This window comes from Ochotona princeps, chromosome 8 (assembly GCF_030435755.1).
Source record: "Ochotona princeps isolate mOchPri1 chromosome 8, mOchPri1.hap1, whole genome shotgun sequence".
Classification (NCBI taxonomy): domain Eukaryota; kingdom Metazoa; phylum Chordata; class Mammalia; order Lagomorpha; family Ochotonidae; genus Ochotona; species Ochotona princeps.
The window spans coordinates 55,281,566-55,300,278 of NC_080839.1; the positions used below are offsets into that span (position 1 = coordinate 55,281,566).

The 18,713-nt window shown below is 43.4% G+C and overlaps 2 protein-coding genes across 2 annotated transcripts; one reads left to right on the top strand and one right to left on the bottom strand.

Moving 5' to 3' along the window:
* Positions 1 to 6: 6 nt before the first annotated feature.
* LOC131481016 (poly(rC)-binding protein 2-like) lies at positions 7 to 1,676 on the top strand. Its single transcript, XM_058668071.1, has one exon. It carries the CDS (start codon positions 336 to 338, stop codon positions 1,326 to 1,328), a length of 993 nt encoding a protein of 330 aa, XP_058524054.1. The 5' UTR covers positions 7 to 335; the 3' UTR covers positions 1,329 to 1,676.
* Positions 1,677 to 5,418: 3,742 nt separating this feature from the next.
* Positions 5,419 to 18,667, bottom strand: GPATCH11 (G-patch domain containing 11). The gene is made up of 9 exons (XM_058668073.1): positions 18,569 to 18,667; positions 13,697 to 13,771; positions 11,875 to 12,101; positions 10,231 to 10,272; positions 9,321 to 9,441; positions 9,104 to 9,194; positions 7,776 to 7,886; positions 6,854 to 6,935; positions 5,419 to 5,520 (listed from the first exon to the last, which is right to left on the bottom strand). Exons 2-9 carry the CDS (start codon positions 13,756 to 13,758, stop codon positions 5,465 to 5,467), a joined length of 792 nt encoding a protein of 263 aa, XP_058524056.1. The 5' UTR covers positions 13,759 to 13,771; positions 18,569 to 18,667; the 3' UTR covers positions 5,419 to 5,464.
* Between the last annotated feature and the right edge of the window lie 46 nt (positions 18,668 to 18,713).

The following is an 18,713-nucleotide window of genomic DNA, read 5'->3' on the forward strand; positions in this document are numbered from 1 at the left end:
TATTCGCCCAGACCAGCAGAGGCAGCCGCCGGAGCAGCCGCAGCCTGCGCCCTCTCCCGCTCGCCCGCCCCCCGCCGCCGCCCTCACCCGCCCCGGGGTCTCTGTCCCCCTTCCTCCTCCTCCTCCACCCCCCTCCTCCGCTCGCCCGCGGGGGTCCCCCTGGCCTTCCCGCCCGCCCCTATTGTTCCACCCCGGCCTCCCGCCCTTCCCCTTCCCGCCCGCTCCCCTCCCCCCCCCCCCCCAGTCTCGCCTCGCGCCTGCAGTTTGGCCTTCACCCCTACCAGTGACCAAAGACTTGACCACTCGAAGTCCAGCTCCCAAGAACATTGCTCGACATGGACACCGGTGTGATTGAAGGTGGATTAAATGTCACTCTCACTATTCGGCTACTTATGCATGGCAAGGAAGTTGGCAGTATCATTGGAAAGAAAGGAGAATCTGTTAAGAAGATGCGCGAGGAGAGCGGTGTACGTATCAACATCTCAGAGGGGAATTGTCCTGAGAGAATTATCACTTTGGCTGGACCCACTAATGCCATCTTCAAAGCCTTTGCTATGATCATTGACAAACCGGAAGAGGACATCAGCAGCTCTATGACCAACAGCACAGCTGCCAGCCCACCTCCAGTTACCCTGAGGCTTGTGGTTCCTGCGAGTCAGAGTGGCTCTCTCATTGGAAAGGGTGGTTGCAAGATCAAGGAAATACGAGAGAGTACAGGGGCTCAGGTGCAGGTGGCAGGGGACATGCTCCCCGACTCAACTGAGCGCGCCATCACTATTGCTGGCATTCCTCAGTCGATCATTGAGTGTGTTAAACAGATCTGCGTGGTCATGTTGGAGTCCCCCCCGAAGGGCGTGACCATCCCGTACCGGCCCAAGCTGTCCAGTTCTCCGGTCATCTTTGCAGGTGGTCAGGCTTATACCATTCAAGGACAGTATGCCATTCCACAGCCAGGTTTGACCAAGATGCACCAGTTGGCAATGCAACAGTCCCATTTTCCCATGACGCATGGCAACACCGGATTCAGTGGCATTGAATCCAGCTCTCCAGAGGTGAAAGGCTATTGGGGTCTGGATGCATCTGCTCAGACTACTTCTCATGAACTCACCATTCCAAATGATCTGATTGGCTGCATTATTGGGGGTCAAGGCGCCAAAATCAATGAGATCCGTCAGATGTCTGGGGCGCAGATCAAAATTGCGAACCCAGTAGAAGGATCTACTGACAGGCAGGTTACCATCACCGAATCTGCTGCCAGCATTAGCCTGGCTCAGTATCTAATCAATGTCAGGCTTTCCTCGGAGACGGGTGGCATGGGGAGCAGCTAGAACAATGCAGATTCATCCATAATCCCTTTCTGCTGTTCACCACCACCCATGATCCATCTGTGTGGTTTCTGAACAGTCAGCGATTCCAGGTTTTAAATAGTTTGTAAATTTTCAGTTTCTACACACTTTATCATCCACTCGTGATTTTTTAATTAAAGCGTTTTAATTCCTTTCTCTGTTCAGCTGTTAATGCTGAGATCCATATTTAGTTTTATAAGCTCCCCCCTTTTTTTTGGCTCATGAATTTTTCTGTTTGTCATGGAAATGTAAGAGTGGAATATTAATACATTTCAGTTTAGTTCTGTAATGTCAGGAATTTTTCAAAAAAAAATTAAAAGATGGACTGGAGCTTTTCCTTTGTGAATAGAAAAAAAACCATTATATTCACACACTGAAGTGTTGCATAGCATTGAAAATGAATGGATTACAGCTCAAGGCAGTCACATAACTCTTTCTCAAGAACATAATGCCAAACAGTGGGTTTCTGGAAAAAAAATGCTATATATAAAAGATATATATATATATGTTTATATATACATATATATATATCAAGTAATTTCAGTAATTTTGTTAAGGATCAAATGCCAAACAAAGTGGGTTTCTGGAAAAAAAAGGCTATATATAAAAGATATATATATAGAGAGAGAATATACATGTATACTGTCTCTATATATATATCGAGTAATTTCAGTAATTTTGTTAAGGATCTCAGGCAAATGTGATAAAACAATAGGGGGAAGGCAGAGGATGACAGAGTAAATTCTGTAATGATGTACTAGGAGGACGGGCGTGTGATGGGGAAGTGCACTCAGAGGTAATGGTAACTTCTTTTCTTAAATAGGATATTGAATCTACTGGTGTTTGCTATGGTGTTTGCTTTGAATATGCTTTGTATGTTTTATAATAAAGGCATTAAGGAAATTCCCTTCAATTGTTTCTTTTTTTATCAACAGCTCTGTTGATATAATTATCATATCATACAATTAACCTATTTATACAGTTAACATTGCTTCCTATTATTGGAATTGTGCAGTCCTCAACAATCAATTTTCAAACATTTTTGTCACTTCAAAGAGAAACCCCGTATCTGTTACTGTTCACTGTAACCTATTTCAGTGCTCAGTAGCCCAAACTACTTTCTATTGATTTGCCTGTTGCAGACATTTGATGAATAGAATCACGCCATGTGTGGTTTTTTGTTCCCTTAGTAAAGCATTCAAAGATCACCCATGTCACACTAGATATTGCATCCTTTTTACTGCCAAATTAGTTTCTCCTATTTGGATGCATCGCATTTTATGTATTCATTCATCAATGGATGTGATTACTCCCCAAGTGGCCGCAATGACAGAGCTGAGCTGATCAGAAGCCAAGAACCAGGAGCTTTTTTCTGGGTTTTCCATGCAGCTGTAGGGCCCCAACGCTTTAGGCCATCCTTCCACCACTTTCTCAGGCCACAAGCAGGCAGCTAGGTAGGAAGTAGAACCACCGGACTGGGATTGGAACCTGCACCCACATGGGATCTCAGCAGACCCAAAGTGAGGATTTATCCACTAGGCTACCGCACCAGGCTCAAGCATGCAATGGTTTTAAACCTGAGATGGGTAAGAATTGAGGCTCATTTCCGTCTGGACTGGTTCTAGCCCCAGGCCTGTAAATGTAGACCACAACCCTGTGTGGCAGTCACTGGCTCCCATCAAGGCTATTTGCAAGCTCAGCCTAATTGTTCACGGATAGTATTCCAAATATTCTAGGCCAGTGAGAAGCTGCGAAGCTGTCCCCATAGCCATAGAGAAGGGGGAGAAGCCAGCTCGGAACTCCATTCCAACTGAGACTGTCCACGTGGCTCTGGGACTGACTGTTGATATGTTGGCAGAAATGACAGAAAAGGACTTAACTATAATCGCGAGGACAAGATGTACTCCTTTGTTTTAGCTATTCATATGAGTTTATTGGCTTTAAAACAAAATAAATATTAAATCCAGTATCTCACAAGAATCATGTGTTTGTAAATATATATATATATATATATATACAACTATAAAAATAACAGCTTTCTGGATGAAGAGACTGAGCTCTGGAAATTTACTTGGTGGTTCTCAAGCTCTGCTGCTGCTGCTGAGAATTCAGAGCACTGATGCCCAAGGCCATGGTGATTGTGCAGAATCCTGGGGGATGGGACTTTTGCACTGTTTGGGCAGAGTTAATACAAATTATTACTAATGTTATATTAACCCATGCATGATAGTTAATTTTGCTGTTTCTGAAAGGCAGAGTGACAGAGAACGCAAGTGAGCCATCATCCATCTGCTGGCTCACTCCTGAACACCACAGTGGCTAACTGGGCCAGACCGGAACTCCACTGGGTCTTCCACATGGGTAATAGCAGCGCCAAGTACTTGGGCCATCTTCTGCTGCTTCCCCAGGTGCATTAGTGGGGAACTAGATTGGAAGTGGAGCAGTCAGGACTCAAACAGAGCTCTAATACAAGATGTAGACATTACAGGTGGAGGCTTAACAAAAGGTGCCCAATGCTGACCCCACACATAAAAAAATGTTTAAGGATTGGTGTTGTCACATAGCATGCTAATCTGCCTGTGGTGCCAGCATCCCATGTGGGCTCTGGGTCAGGTCCCAGCTGCTCCACTTCCCATTCAGCACCCCGCTAATGACCTGGGAAAGCAGTTGAGGGTGGTCCAAGGCCATCATGGGAGCCTCAGAAGCTCCAGGCTGCTGGCTTCAGTCCATCCCAGCTCTGACTGTTGTGGCTATTTGGGGAATAAACCAGCAGACTGAAGATCTCTGTCTCTTCCTCTCTCTGTGTAACTCTGACTTTCAAGTAAAATAAATAAATCTTTAAAAAATTTTTTTTAACGATAATGATTTTGACACCTTAGATGGAGCTCACCAGATCACACAGCTGCATTCAATTAAATTATAAGGAGGCAAAACCACTTCAAAAGTAATGTAAACTATCCAGTAACGAGATGGCTTTCAAGGAACGAGCTCTCTGGGCTCCAAGAACAAGGGCAGAGGTTGAATGACCACCTGCCGGTAATGTTGCTAAGGGAATTCCAAATTCATGAAGTCCTTGGATTCCATATTTAAGAATTCTCCCAAATCTTAACTTTCTTTAGCCAAACCTTGCAGCGGATCATTTATGATGAACATATGCATTGCCATGGAAACTCTATGGTCATCTCTGAAACTGGTTAGAAGTTGTTAGTATTCATGAAACACGCCTCTGATATGAGTCTGACTGGAGTACTCTTTCCTCCCTCCTTAGGCTTGGATGATGGAAAGGAATATTTTACTCCACATACTTTTGGTTTTTCCTTGTGATCGGAGTTTGAGTCCAGTGATCAAGTTAGGAAGTCCCTCAAGCAACATCACCTTTAGTGACCTCAGATTTGACTTTTCTGTGCGCCAGCCAGCACAGGGTCAGGTTTGGTCCATCAGCTGCACCAACCAATGCTTAGACTGGTAGATGCAGTTGCCTGGTCAGTTCTATCTCCAACCCATCTCTCCCGTGAACTGACAAGTGCTGTGGCCTAACCCAGACGACCACAGGTCCAGTCTTCACACACTCCAATATCTTCTCACAACACAGCAGAAAAGACAGACAGAAGGCTCTGGCATCTGTTGGTTCACTCTCCAAATAGCCACAATGGCCCTGCTTTTCTGAGCTGAAGCCAGGAGCTTCTTCTGAGTGCTGTGTGGATGCAGAGTCCCAAGCCATCTTTTGCTGTTTTCCACATGCAGTAGCTGGATTGGAAGTGGAGTAGGTAGGATTCCAACCAGCATCCATACAGGATAAGAGTAACGCAAGTGGTGGCTTAACCACTATGTCACAAAGCCAGCCCCTCCCACGTCTAATTTCTCACCAAAGTGAAGAGGGAAATAAGACTGTTACTTGCTGGTATCCTTTTACCCCACAAGTATCACAATACAGCCATACATCGTAATTGTCCACGTTGCGGATACAGTCTGTATTACTTCTTTCAAGGCAATAAAACAGTTATATACCCCAAAGCACAAATTAGTTCCAAAGTATAAGAAGAACAAAGCATTATATGAAGCCCCCAACCTCTTTTTTTTAACCAGCATGAAAAATCTCCACTTTATTGGGAATGATTTTAGTCGTGATCTGCAGAAGTCGGTCCTGGGCAATTGGAACACAGGTCTTCTTTATCTGCAATTTATGTGAGAGAAATAAAACATCAATGTAACTTTTACAGCAAAAGAGTCTGCACAATTGTTTTAATATCTCTTGCATTTTTGCCTGGCTGTATTTCCTATTTACTTTGCTAAACAAACCAGGAAAAGAAAAGTGACAATAAGAGAACATTCTTCACTTCAAATATACCAGAGCCCTTAAAACACAAGATAGTAAAGGCAAGTTGTGCACGTGTGTTAGGAGAGGATGCTCCTGGCTCTAGGATTCACCTGGCCAAGTGGAGCGGAACCATACCTGCCTTCAATGATTCAGGGACAATATTCCAACTACATAAAAACAAGTTCTTGAAACTTATCACAAACATGTTTCAAATATCTGCAGCCTAATAAAGAATCTTAAAACAAAAACAAATAAACAAATAAAAAACCTAGGGGCAGCACAATGGCTTATTTGGCTAATTCAACACTGGCATCCCATATAGGTGTTGGTTTGTGCCCCAGCTGCTCCACTTCCCATCCAGTCCCTGCTTATGGCCTAGCAAAGCAGCAGAGGATGGTTCAAGTGCTTGGGACCCTGCACCCACTGGCAGACCTGGAAGAAGCTACTAGCTCCTGCTTTCAGACTGGCTTGACTCTGGCCATTGAGGCCATTTGGGGAGTGAAGCAGCCGATAGATCTTCCTCTCTCTATATAAATCTGCCTTTCCAATAAAAATAAATCTTTAATAACAACAACAAAACACACACATGCACACAAAGCAAAGCATGTTCTTAGAATAAACTTGTTCATTTTTCTTTCATTCTTATTTCAAAATTACTTCTTTTGAAATGAAACAAAAAGTTCCTTCTGCACATTGTTTCTAAAAGCTTAAAAGGGATTTTAATAAGGGCTCAATTATTTCCATATCCACTGTTGCTTTTCTTTTTTAAAACATTTATTTCTTGGAAATGCTGAGTGATAGAGCGAGACAGAAAGAATCTTCCAACTGCTGGTTGACCCCAGATTCCCCTAACAACTGGGGTGAGCCAGGCTGAGGTCTGGAATTCCAGCACAGACTTAAAACTAAGGTTATCATCTGCTGTTTCCCAGGCACATTAGCAGAAGCTGGATTGGAAGCAAAGGCAAGACTGGATCCCAACAGTTTGACATGGGATGTGGGCATCTCAAATGACAGCTTAACCCTCAGTGCCATAAAATCCACCCCTACCCACTATCTTTAAGACAGTGGTCACATATCTGAGTAGAACAAGGGATCTTCTTGTGTGTGCGCGCATGCGTGAGAGCAATCTTGACTTTACTGAAAACCAAAAATCATGCATATTCAGTATTTCTTCAAAGTATCTTCTTACCTTCATAGGCTGTTCCACACCAAATGCAATATAAATGCTCTTCTCTTAAGTAACTAGTCAGTATTTGTAATTTTTCTACTACCTAGATACAAAACACAAGTCTATTAGTAGCTTACATTGAATAGAACCTTGATATCCTGGCCTTTAGATTATGCTGAAACAACTCAATGCCTTAAACCTTCTGCTAAATACTCCCAGCAGTTGTTAGAGAAATCAACAGCAGAAGTTCACGAGCCAACCTGACATTTTCACAAGTCTAGTAGATATAAGGGACACCACTTACCAACACTGAAAAAGTAATTCAGAGCTGGTTCTTATTCTAATTAGTATTCTTAAAGGACCCCTTTTACTTTCAAGGTCTATCTCTCTAAGATGGGATACAGGTTAACAATGTCTTCGGCCATAAAAGTTCTTATCAATGGCTTTCCAGTTAAGTAACACATAGGTTTTTGCAACTGTGAATGTGTCCATCAATCTCTTATTTACAAATAAAAACAGGAATGTTCTTTCTGGAATAACTCCCACTCCACTTTGAGTGCGCTTTTTCTTTTGTTCCATTTTTGGGTTGCAGAAAACAAGTAACTAATAAAACCAATTTACACTTGCAGCCATTCTATTATCAAAAATAAAGCTGAGGTGGCAGGGTAAGTGAAACTAAAGGGGAAAATTACACAAACGTTTTGGTTTGGGGATAATAAAATAATCCTATAGTGCAGCACTTCTAATTAGTTATTTTTCCTTCGGGTGCCAGTTAGCATTCCATTTCTGATTGTTCCAAGGGCATCTGGGAGACAGAGGGCCAAGGATGTCGCTAAGCAAGTATAATGCACAGAACAACTACCGCAACAGTTCTCCAGCTCTGAATGTGAGCAGCACTAAGGCTGAGACACCTGCTGGAAAAGAAACGGTGCCACCAACATACACTTAAATCTTCACTCTTATACTCATCTTCATCCTCTTCCTTTTCTTCCTCTTCTTCAGTCTCTTCCTCTGGCCTCAGCCAGTACCATGCCTCTCTGGGAACTTGAATATTCTGAAAATGCAGAATAAGTCTCATTAAGTACAGCTAAGCACCAGCCCCCTCTCCCAAGTGTGTTTGCATCAACATGTATTCCTGCTTCGGATGTGTATTTACAGAGAGTTGATTTAACAGTGAGGAACTGTACCATGCGCTGTGGAGAGGCACAGGCCAATCAGAGTCCTGTCTCCAGCCTGCTGCTGACAGGCTAACAGGAAAGACACACTATGGATACAAACAATACATATAAGCCAGGAAACCACAAGTGCCACCAAACACTTTCAAAATGAAGAACCGTGGGAATACAGAAGAGTGAGCGACTGCTTCCAGTGGTGTATAAGAGAGAAATCGTACATTTTTGAGACTTTAAATAAAGCTATTTTATTTTGGTGGTATCAATAAAAATAAAAAAGCAAATAAAGATTTTTAAAAAGTCAAATGTGAAATGGGCAACATTTTCCCTTGATTTTACCAGTTAGAAACACATAAATTTTGAATACGGACTGAAAACAGGTTACTCTGGTTAATCAAATATTATAAAGAACAGAAATTTCATACATTTCAAATTTAATTTACCTATTTTCTTGAAAATGAAAGGCAGATAGAGAGAAGAAAAAGAGCGAGAAAGAGAGAGATATTTTTTCATTTGCTGATTCACTTCCCAGATGCCCTCAAGAGCCATGGCGTGGCCAGACGAAAGGCAGGAGCAGAGAACTCCATTTGCGTCTCCCTGGTGACAGGAGCCCAGACACTCGGCCAGAACCTGCTGCTTCCCAGGATGCATCAGCAAAACCTAGATCGCAAGCAGAGTAGCTGGGACTCAAACCAGTACGCTGATGTGGTATGTGGACTTTTCAAGAGCCAACTTAACTCCTTGCGCCAGAATGGCCACCCCTAGTTTGTCTTTGTTTTATAAGATTGTTTATTTATACAGAAGTCAGAAGGACACACTGAGGACAGAGAGAGAGAGAGGTATTTCATCCATTGGCTCACTTTCCAAATGCCTGCTATAGTCAAAGCTAGGCCAGGTGGAAGCAGCAGACAGCAGTTAAATGAAAAACACCATCTAACTCTCACTGATAATACAGATAACTCAGGTTCCATTATCACAGGTTACAGTTTAGTACTGCACAGTAAAGGAAAGCTTTAATAAGTAGAAGGCTAAATATGTCTGACTTAAGATACAAACTATGCTGGGTGCCAAAACATGCACGAGAAAGGAAAAGGCTTGCCTTCTGGGAATCCAACTGTTGGCAGGCTCGCTGGCTTCTTTTCAGATCTCCTTCTAGCTTCATCTCCTCCTGTTTATTTTTAAGTCGCATTCTAATTGGAAGATAAAATTGTATATTAATTAACCGTCTATATACTCATTTTCCTTGCCCAAGTACCAGAAAACATCCCACAGAAAAGAGGAGATGGTATGTGAATGAGCTCAATACAAAGTGTTACCGAAACTGTTCTGCAGCTCTCTCTTCAGCTTGGTTTTGCACCTGGACCTTTCTTCTGTAGCTTTCTAGTTTTGCCTCTGCTTTCCGTTTTAATAACGCCTCATGACCAAGGCCACCTTTTCCTGTTTACACAGAAAATTCTGATGAGGAACTTACTTTGTATTTCAAAAAATGTTATGGCACAGCAGGTAAAACATCTGTCTGTGATGCTGGCATCCTTTATGGGCTGCACCACTCACAATCAACTCCCTGCTAATGGCCTGGGAAAGCAGAAGACAGGCCAAATGGTTGGGTCCCTGCAGTCATGTGGCAGACCAGGGAGAAGCTCTTGGCTCCTGGCTTTGGCCATTGTGGCCATTTTGGGGGTGAGCCACTAGATGGAAGATTTCTCTCTTTCTGTCTCTCCTCTATAACTCTGACTAAAATAATCATATAAAAATCTTTAATATACTTGTGAGTATAATAAGATATACTTTCTTCCTTGAATTTATCTAAAATATTGTGCAGAACATTTAACTTTTAGGATACGTCAACATATCAAAACAGTACACTGAAATAGTGGGGCTGGTGTTTAGGCTCCGGCCACCTATATGGGAGACCTCAACGAAGCTCCTGGCTTTAACTGGGCGCGGCCCTGGTGGTTCCGACGAATGAACCAGCAGATGGAAGATCTCTCTGTCTCTGTCTTTCTCCAACTCTTTCAAATAAATAATTATTGTGCTTTCATGATTACACCAACTGTTACACATATTTTTGTAAGTCAGAAGTTTAATGAAAAACATTTCACTGACGGCTTCTTGTGATAACAACTTTAACTGTGCCAGCATAAAAAAAGTATTTATTAGCCAAATATTTGTAACACATCTAAGTGTAATTATTGCTGATAAAAATGCACAAAAATAATTATATACCTGTTTTGACATTGAGAGGAATAGGTTCAACAATACCATCCCCTAAAAGAGAGAACAAAATACAGACTACTTTAGAAATTCTTCCCTAAATTACAGGGCAAGGATAGTGTTTCCCAACGTTTCTGTCAGAGGACTTGAAATAGCTCATGGAAGGACAAGTATCCGGCAGTGTGGTTAAGATGCCGCGCATTCACAAGCTTGGGTCCTGGCTTACTCTGAGACCCATCAGCTTCCTGTGAAAGTATACTCTGGGAGACAGCAGGTGATGGCTCAATGCCACTCACAGGGCAGGCCAGGTTGAATTCTTGGCTGCAAACTTTGTTTCTGCCCAGTCCCAGCCATTACGAACCAGCAGATGGGAGACTGGTGTGTTATTTTTCTTTAAAAAAATATAATAAATGTATTTTTTACAAAATCATGTAAAATTGTGATTTAAATGTAACGTGCATCCTGCATGAATTTTGTGAAGCCTCCACTCCTTATCTGTCCATATTGCCAACAATTAAAGTGATGCTCAATACTGCAATCTATGAGGAGGAACTCAGAAAGCTCATGGAAGACGCAGGTTATGAAAAAGCTTCATAGACATTTGAAACTTTTTATATTAAACTAAATTTATCTCTTCAGTCTATTTTCCATGAACTTTTAAAATTATCTTGTATATACAGTAAATTACCTCTCTTAACTTTGAATTTCACATCATCAATTAAGCTAGCTCATAGCTTCTTGTGCCACTCTAAAAAAGTAGCAATGCTAGAAACAGCCATTTCACTTAGTGGTTAAGAGGCCCACCTCCCACATGAGTGCCTGGGTTTGATTTCTGGCTCTATCTCCAGACTTCAACTTCCTGCCAATGCAGAACCTTTGACGCAGCAGTTAACGGTGCAGTAACAGGGTGCCAGGCACCCACATAGGAAAGCTGGGCTGTGTTAACAGATTCCGGCTCACTCCTGGTCTAACCCTGGCCATCTGTGGAGTGAACCAGCACATAGGAGCTCTGTCTCTGTCTGTAAAATGTAAAACAAAACAAAACAAAAAAAAACAAACAAACAAGGAAAAAATGTTAAGAAAAGACAATACTAGAATGTGTAAGTCGAGAAGAACGGAAGACTTCAACGAAAGCAAAGCCTTGCCATATGAAGATTAAAGCAATTACAACAAAGTAGGGAGGAGCAGAAAATCGACTTCCAGAAGCTACTGAAGATACACAGTGCCAAATTTATGACACAGTTTCATGTCCCTCAAGGAGAGATGGGAACCAGCTTCTCTAACTGGACAGTCTAAGGCAGCTGCCACACTGCTCAGCCATCATCCTCACTGTTCACTGTCCCTCGACTGCTTTGCACTCCTCAGCCCACCTTTTGTCATCATTCCTCGCGGCTTGCATTGTAAGCCACATCCACTCCCCAGCTGTTAGAGCCTTCGAAGCCAAGCTGGGCTGATAAGTAGCTCTTAATGCTATGTGTGCTTTTTAAAATACACATGGGGAGATGAAAATTCTCTATAATCTTTGCTACCATATAAGAGAGCAAGCAGTGTAAGCCTTCATCTATCACAGATGGATAAAGACTAAAGCATCAGTTCTGATCATCACCTCTGAGAGGTGAGGAACACCTAGCTAGTTCTGTTCTGAACATGACTTACCACTTTTGCCAAGAGCCTGACCACTTCTATATCCCATCTTTTGGAGCAAGGCAAACCCTTTGTTTTCACAGCCTAATGCATTCTTCAACCCAATATCACGTCTTTCTTGTTCTTCTTGTTTTAAACTCTTCTGTCTATTTTTCAAATTGGCTTCCTGTTGCTTTTCTTCTTTTCGACGGGCTTCTCGAATTTGCCTTAGCATTGGCAATCCTGGTCTGATGTCTTCTCTGAACAATAAGGGGGGAAAGGTTATTTTAGATAAGTATATGAAGCTTTCTCTTCCCTTGCTACTTACTTTATTTATGTGAGTTCGTTTCTCAGTATTTCAGTACTACTCTTTTTTTTTTTTAAGATTTATTTTATTGGAAAGTCAGATATACAGAGAGGAGGAGAGACAGAGAGGAAGATCTTCCATCCGATGATTCACTCCCCAAGTGAGCCGCAACGGGCCGGTGCGCGCCGATCCGATGCCGGGAACCAGGAACCTCTTCCAAGTCTCCCACGTGGGTGCAGTGTCCCAAAGCTTTGGGCCGTCCTCGACTGCCTTCCCAGGACACAAGCAGGGAGCTGGATGGGAAGTGGAGCTGCCGGGATTAGAACCGGCGCCCATATGGGATCCCGGTGCGTTCAAGGCGAGGACTTTAGCCACTAGGCCACCGTGCCGGGCCCGCAGTACTACTCTTAAGACCATCCTTGCTATCATGGATAATGTCGTCAGTGATCTCTGAGGATGGCTATTTAAGTAGAAGTCATGAAAACAGGATCAGATGGCAGCAAACTAAAGAAAACATAGAGTTCAAGACCTTAGAAACAACATGTTCCAACTAATTTAATATGAGGGTCACAATAACGAAGAACAAAGCTCAACAGTAGCTAGATGAGACAATAAAAGGAAAATGGATAACATTAAAGGGAGGAAGGTGTTTCCAGTATCTTTGTATGGACACACAGTGCTTCCACATAGCAAAAAGGACAATTTTCCAACTTCATATAAAATCAATGTCATGGGTCTAGTGGCTGAAGTCCTCGCCTTGCATGTACAGTGCTTCATGTCCTGGCTGCTCAACTTCCTATCCAGCTCCCTGCCTGTGGCCTGGGAAAGTAGTAGAGGACGGCCCAAAGCCTTGGGATCCTGCACCCATGTGGGAGACCTGGAGGAAACTCCTGGCTCCTGACTCTGGATCGACTCAGCTCCAGCATTGCAGCTACTTTGGGAGTGAAGCACAGGATGGAAGATCTTTCTGTCTCTCCTCTCTGTAAATTTGACTTTCCAATAAATATAAATAAATCTTTAAAAATAAAATCAATGTCATCACTTAGGTGTTTGTTGCATCAGTTAGGCTGCAGATACCCACGTCCCACAACAGAATGCTTGGTTGGGTCTACGGCCATACCACCCTGAACGCGCCCGATCTCATCTGATCTTGGAAGCTAAGTAGGGTTGGGCCTGGTTAATATCTGGGTGAGAGAATGCTTGGTTGGAATTCCAGCTCCACTACTTCTGATTCAGTTTCCTGCTAAGGCACACACTGGGAGGCAACAGGTGATGGCTTAAGAAATGGGGTGCCTGCCCCCATTTGCGAGACCCAGACGGAGTTTGGGCTCCTGGCTTCAGCCTGGTCCAGCCTTGGCTGTTGTGGGCATTTGGGTAGTGAAATAACAGATGGCAGATCTCACTCTGTCTAGCTCATCGTCTATCTCTCCACCTTTCAAACAATGAATAAATAAATAACTGCATTTTAAACATGACTAAAATCAGTGTCACTGCTTAGCACTCCATAGGTCATACATATCATCCCATTCAGTGTATACATTTACTTACTGAACATTAATGAAGGAATCTGACATATAGTCGTCTTCATCTTCTGCCATGATCAACTTCATATGATAAAAGTATCTATAAATCAAATAGAAAAAAATTATATATATATATATACATATATATATATAAAATATATGCATGTATAAATACACACACATTTAGTTTATCAGTGGAAATACCCCTTTATGTATCACCAGGCATGAAAGATCTCCAGGACTCAACTGTGTATTTAAGCACTGTTGACATTCTTCTCTGTGCTCTCACATTTTATAATCCAAACTGCTTACTGCCTTCTTCGCCAAATTCCCTTAAGTCCCCTACATTTCCATCCTAATGTCACTTCCATCTCCACCTCCCACAGCTCTTAGGAACTTGTATCAATTATTTTCCACCATATTCCCCACAGATGCATCACTGCTTTAAGGAACTTTTTTTTAAAAATCCAGTCTCTGTATCTCCTCTAATGTTTTTGTTTGCTTCTTGAATATAGATTGAATCGGGCTGGTTGCCTATATCAAAGCTCCCAATAAACGTGACCATGTTGGCAGGAAAGGACCAGTCACTTTAGTAACATGTGAGATGTCATCTTCCATAATTCGACTCAGACTCTCCCTTTTGATTCATTATTCAAGCCACTTGGACTTTTCATTACCCACTGAACATAATGTAGATATTTCTGCCCTCCAAGGTCAAAGCCATGTTCCTTCATAAAAACTATCCCGATTACTCTAGGCTCTCCCTGCTGCACTTCCTGTAGGACTGCTCATGTGAAACCTGATATAGTTTATACTTCACTGACATGAACTATTTTGGAATGACTGCTTTCACCCAAAGCGGTTAAAGTCGTATACCACTAGCCCACTAAGGGTTAAAATACTTACCTAGAAAAATTGTTCTCAAACTTTATTGTGTAAGTTCACAATGCAGAATCTGATTTGGGGCTCTGAATTCTAACAGGCTGCTATCCAGCTGCTGGATATGAAATGCAGTCACTTACTGCCGTGAACTCGGGTGCTTCTTCCTGCCTACTGTTCTCTGAGAACCCAGCCCTCCGTCGTCCAGGTGCTTCTGTGGAGGGTGACAACATCAGTACCCTACAGTCTCTTGGGCATAAAGATGCCCAGTTACAGTACCTTATGTCTCAGCAACAGAAGAGGGGAGTCAATGAAAGCAATTGAGCATCTCTTATCTCACATGATACGAACAAATGGATTGTGGGGGAAAGAAGTTTTTTTTTCCCCCCTTAGGGCTTCTGAACAGGTAATGTGTGAAAGTTGGCTCTAGGGGGGCCATCTTCTTGTACACACAAAGATAATCTGAGTAAAATTAAGCCTGACACAAGAAATGGACACAGGTTGATTTAAAAGCAATGAGTCTCATACTCTAGTTCCCAAGGCCTAGAGCTGTGGTGACCTTCCACTTTTCCTAGCATGTAGTCTTCCACTGCTTGACTTACATAAGGGTTCAGTCAACTACAATTAAGAGATCAGACTGGGCCTGGTGTGATGGCTCAGTGGCTAAATCCTTATCTTGCACATGTTTGGAACACACATGGGTACAGGTTTGTGTCCCAGCTGCTCCACTTCCCATTCAGCTCCCTGCTTCTAGCCTGGGAAGGCAATAGAGGTTGATCCAAAGCTTGGGATCCTGCACCCATGTAGGAGACCCAGAAGAAGCTCCTGGCTCCTGGCTTTGGATGGTGTCAGCTCTGACCATTGAGGCCACTTGGGGTGTAAACCAACAGATGGAAGATTTTTCTCTTGGTATCTCCTTCTCTCTGTAAATCTGCCTTTCCAATAAAAATAGATGTTTCAAAATTAAAATCAATATTTTAAATATATATATTCCTGTACACAGTGCTGTGGCATGACAGGTAATTCCAGTGCTTGCAGCACCAGCATCCTATTTGGGATGTTTCCAATCCAGCTCCCTAATACACCTAGGAAAGCAGCGGAAGATAGAACAAGTGCTTGGGCCCCTGTACCCACAAGGAAGACCCAAAAGAAGCTCCTGGCTCCTTGCTTCAGAATGGCCCAGCTCTGGCTGCTGCAGCCATCTGCAGAGTGAACCAGCAGACAGAAGATCTCTTTCTCTCTTTGTGTCTCTCCCTCTCTCTGTAGCCCTATCTTTCAAATAAATAAAATAAATCTTTAAAAATATATATATCTTTCCAACTAGGCTGTAAAAAACAAAAACAAATCCCCCATATCCTCATTATCTATCACTGTGTCCCAAGCATCATAAATTAAAAAAAGTAAAAACACTTTTACTTACATATAATAATCACAACTATTTAAGGCCATACCACCAATTCTAAATGTTTAGGAATAATGAGCACCAGACGAGTCTTTACTAGTTGTGATCTTGTAATAATAGAATACTTTTTTCCTTGTATGTTTTATTTCTTTAAAATCTATTTTTTCCTTATTATTTGAAAAGTAGGGGAACAGACACAGAGTGGAGAAAAAGAGAGATCTTTCCCAGCAGGCTGCAATAGCCAGGGCTGGCAGCTCTCCTATGTGAGGGCATGCTGTCAAACACTGAGGCCATCTTCCGCTGGCCTCCCGGGCACATTAGCAGGGAACTGGCTCCGAAATGAAGCAGCTGAGACACGAACCTGTGCCCACTGGAAAAGCTGGCTCCACAGGCAGCAGCTTAACTTGCAATGTCGCACTGCCTGCCTGAAGCTGAACAGCCCTGCAACCTTGTGGCACCCTCTAAGATGGCCTCTGGCCTTTCAACATCCTGGGACATTCTCCTCCCACAGCAAACAGGACTGAACCTCGTAACCAATAGGAGGCGGAAATGATAGGCTTGGCCCTTTTGGTCACAATAGCTCCAAGTCAGATCACTTTGATGCTGAAGGCAGTTAGATGACTCACTGGAAATGCTGCACTGCCACCGCCAGGATGCCCAGGCAGCTCAATGGAGAAGTCCACGTGGGAGGCCCTGAACTTCCTGTCTACCACCAGCACAAACTGGTGATCCACACAAGGGAACAACCTTGGCTATGGATCCATCAACCCCCATTGAGCCTTCCACGACTCAGCCCAGCCTGGTATGCTCATTAATTCCAAGTTGGGCTAAACTGTTAAAAAAAATTTGACTATAAAAACCTGTGAGAGAATAAATGATTATAGCTATACAGATACCTAGATTTGGAGATAATTTATCTTAAGACAAAATGTTATAGGGCCCGGCGGCGTGGCCTAGCGGCTAAAGTCCTCGCCTTGAAAGCCCTGGGATCCCATATGGGCGCCGGTTCTAATCCCGGTGGCTCCACTTCCCATCCAGCTCCCTGCTTGTGGCCTGGGAAAGCAGTCGAGGACGGCCCAAAGTTTTGGGACCCTGCACCCGCGTGGGAGACCCGGAAGAGGTTCCTGGTTCCCGGCATCGGATTGGTGCGTATCGGCCTGTTGTGGCTCACTAGGGGAGTGAAACATTGGATGGAAGATCTTCCTCTCTGTCTCTCCTCCTCTCTGTATATCTGGCTTTCCAATAATAATAAAAAAATCTTAACAAAAAAAAAAAAGACAAAATGTTATAAAGGTCATCATTTTCATCAGGTATCAGAAACCTGTTGGCCACCTGGGAGCCCCTTTTGTTCCCGATCCAATCATATCCCTCCTTCAGTTCTAGGAGTAGACGCTCTTCTGTCTTTTATGGCAATAACTTCAAGTCTTTATAATTTTGTTTTTCATGTGTGCATCCTCAAGTTTTAGTAACCTGCCTATTTCATAATATAACAAATACAAAATGTAAATTACATACAGCATTTGTGGTAACTCACTACTTCTAAATCTCAGATTCTCTGTAATAATACTTTTTAAAAATACATACTGGATTAGCATTTAACTAGGCTAGCACACATTTTCATGGCATTTAATCATCACCAACAACTCATGCACACAGGAACCCTGAGTCCCATTTTCCAGTTGAAGAATTTAAGACTGGTATTGGCTACATGACTTTGTCAAAGGTACAAAGATTTCCGGTTTCCGTGGCCTTGACACAAACACACACAGGATTAGGTTAGACAATTATTGTCAAAGCGCTGGCAGATCCCAGTGGAGTTCTTGATAAAGGTCCCTCTCCGTCGGTATGATGTACTTCAGCATCGTGCACTCCCAGCAAACAGAAACAGAAGCTTTCTTTACAAGGTGATGATCCCGGTAGAGCTGACCCTGACCCAGGCAGAGACACAAAGGCGGATTTACAAACAGAGGTCTTTGGCCGGGTGCTTCACTCCCTGAACGGTCTCCGTGGCTTGGGTCATCGTCCGCTGCTTTCCCAGGCATTAGCAGGGATCTGGACCAAAGTGGAGCGGCCAAGAGGCGAGCCCAGCCCACATGGGATGCTGCCTCCCAGGCGGTGGCTTTAGCCAGCCTCTCTGGGTGCATTCCAAGGAAGACTTGCCAGAATTTGCTGATGAACAGATGATGGTGTGTGAAATAACGATGGCGAGCTCACAGCAAACTTTAGGCTTGAATACTTGACACATGGAGTTCACGTGTTTTGACTGGGAAAAATACAGGTGTAGGCCTGTTTAGGTTTTTTGATAGTTTTGCGGCAGAGAGGGGTAGAAAACGGCCATAAAAGTGTGTCTTAGCACACACAGAGCATCTCGCTACACACCTAAGAGGAGAGGACTAAGTCGTCGGATGTACAGGAGAGAGGCGGCAAGAACAGCTTCAGGACCAAATATTTCCCCCAGAATCCGTTGATGCTCACCTCCCACGTCCCTCGGGTCTACAAGCTTCTCACAGACACGACCACCAGAGGATGAGGCGGTGGCAGACAGGACAATGGCGTAGTCGCAGCCAGTTCACACACCGGCTTTATCTTTCCACCCCGAAATCCCGATCCCCTTACCTGGGCGCTCTACAGGTCCTGATCCCGCTGGGGAGCGCGCTCTGCGCATGCGCCCGCTATCCTGCGCAGAAGAAACCAATCTGAGCCTCCGCCTAGGGGCCAGGAGGACATGATGAATGCGCTTGTGCAAGAGCAGTCTTCCGCG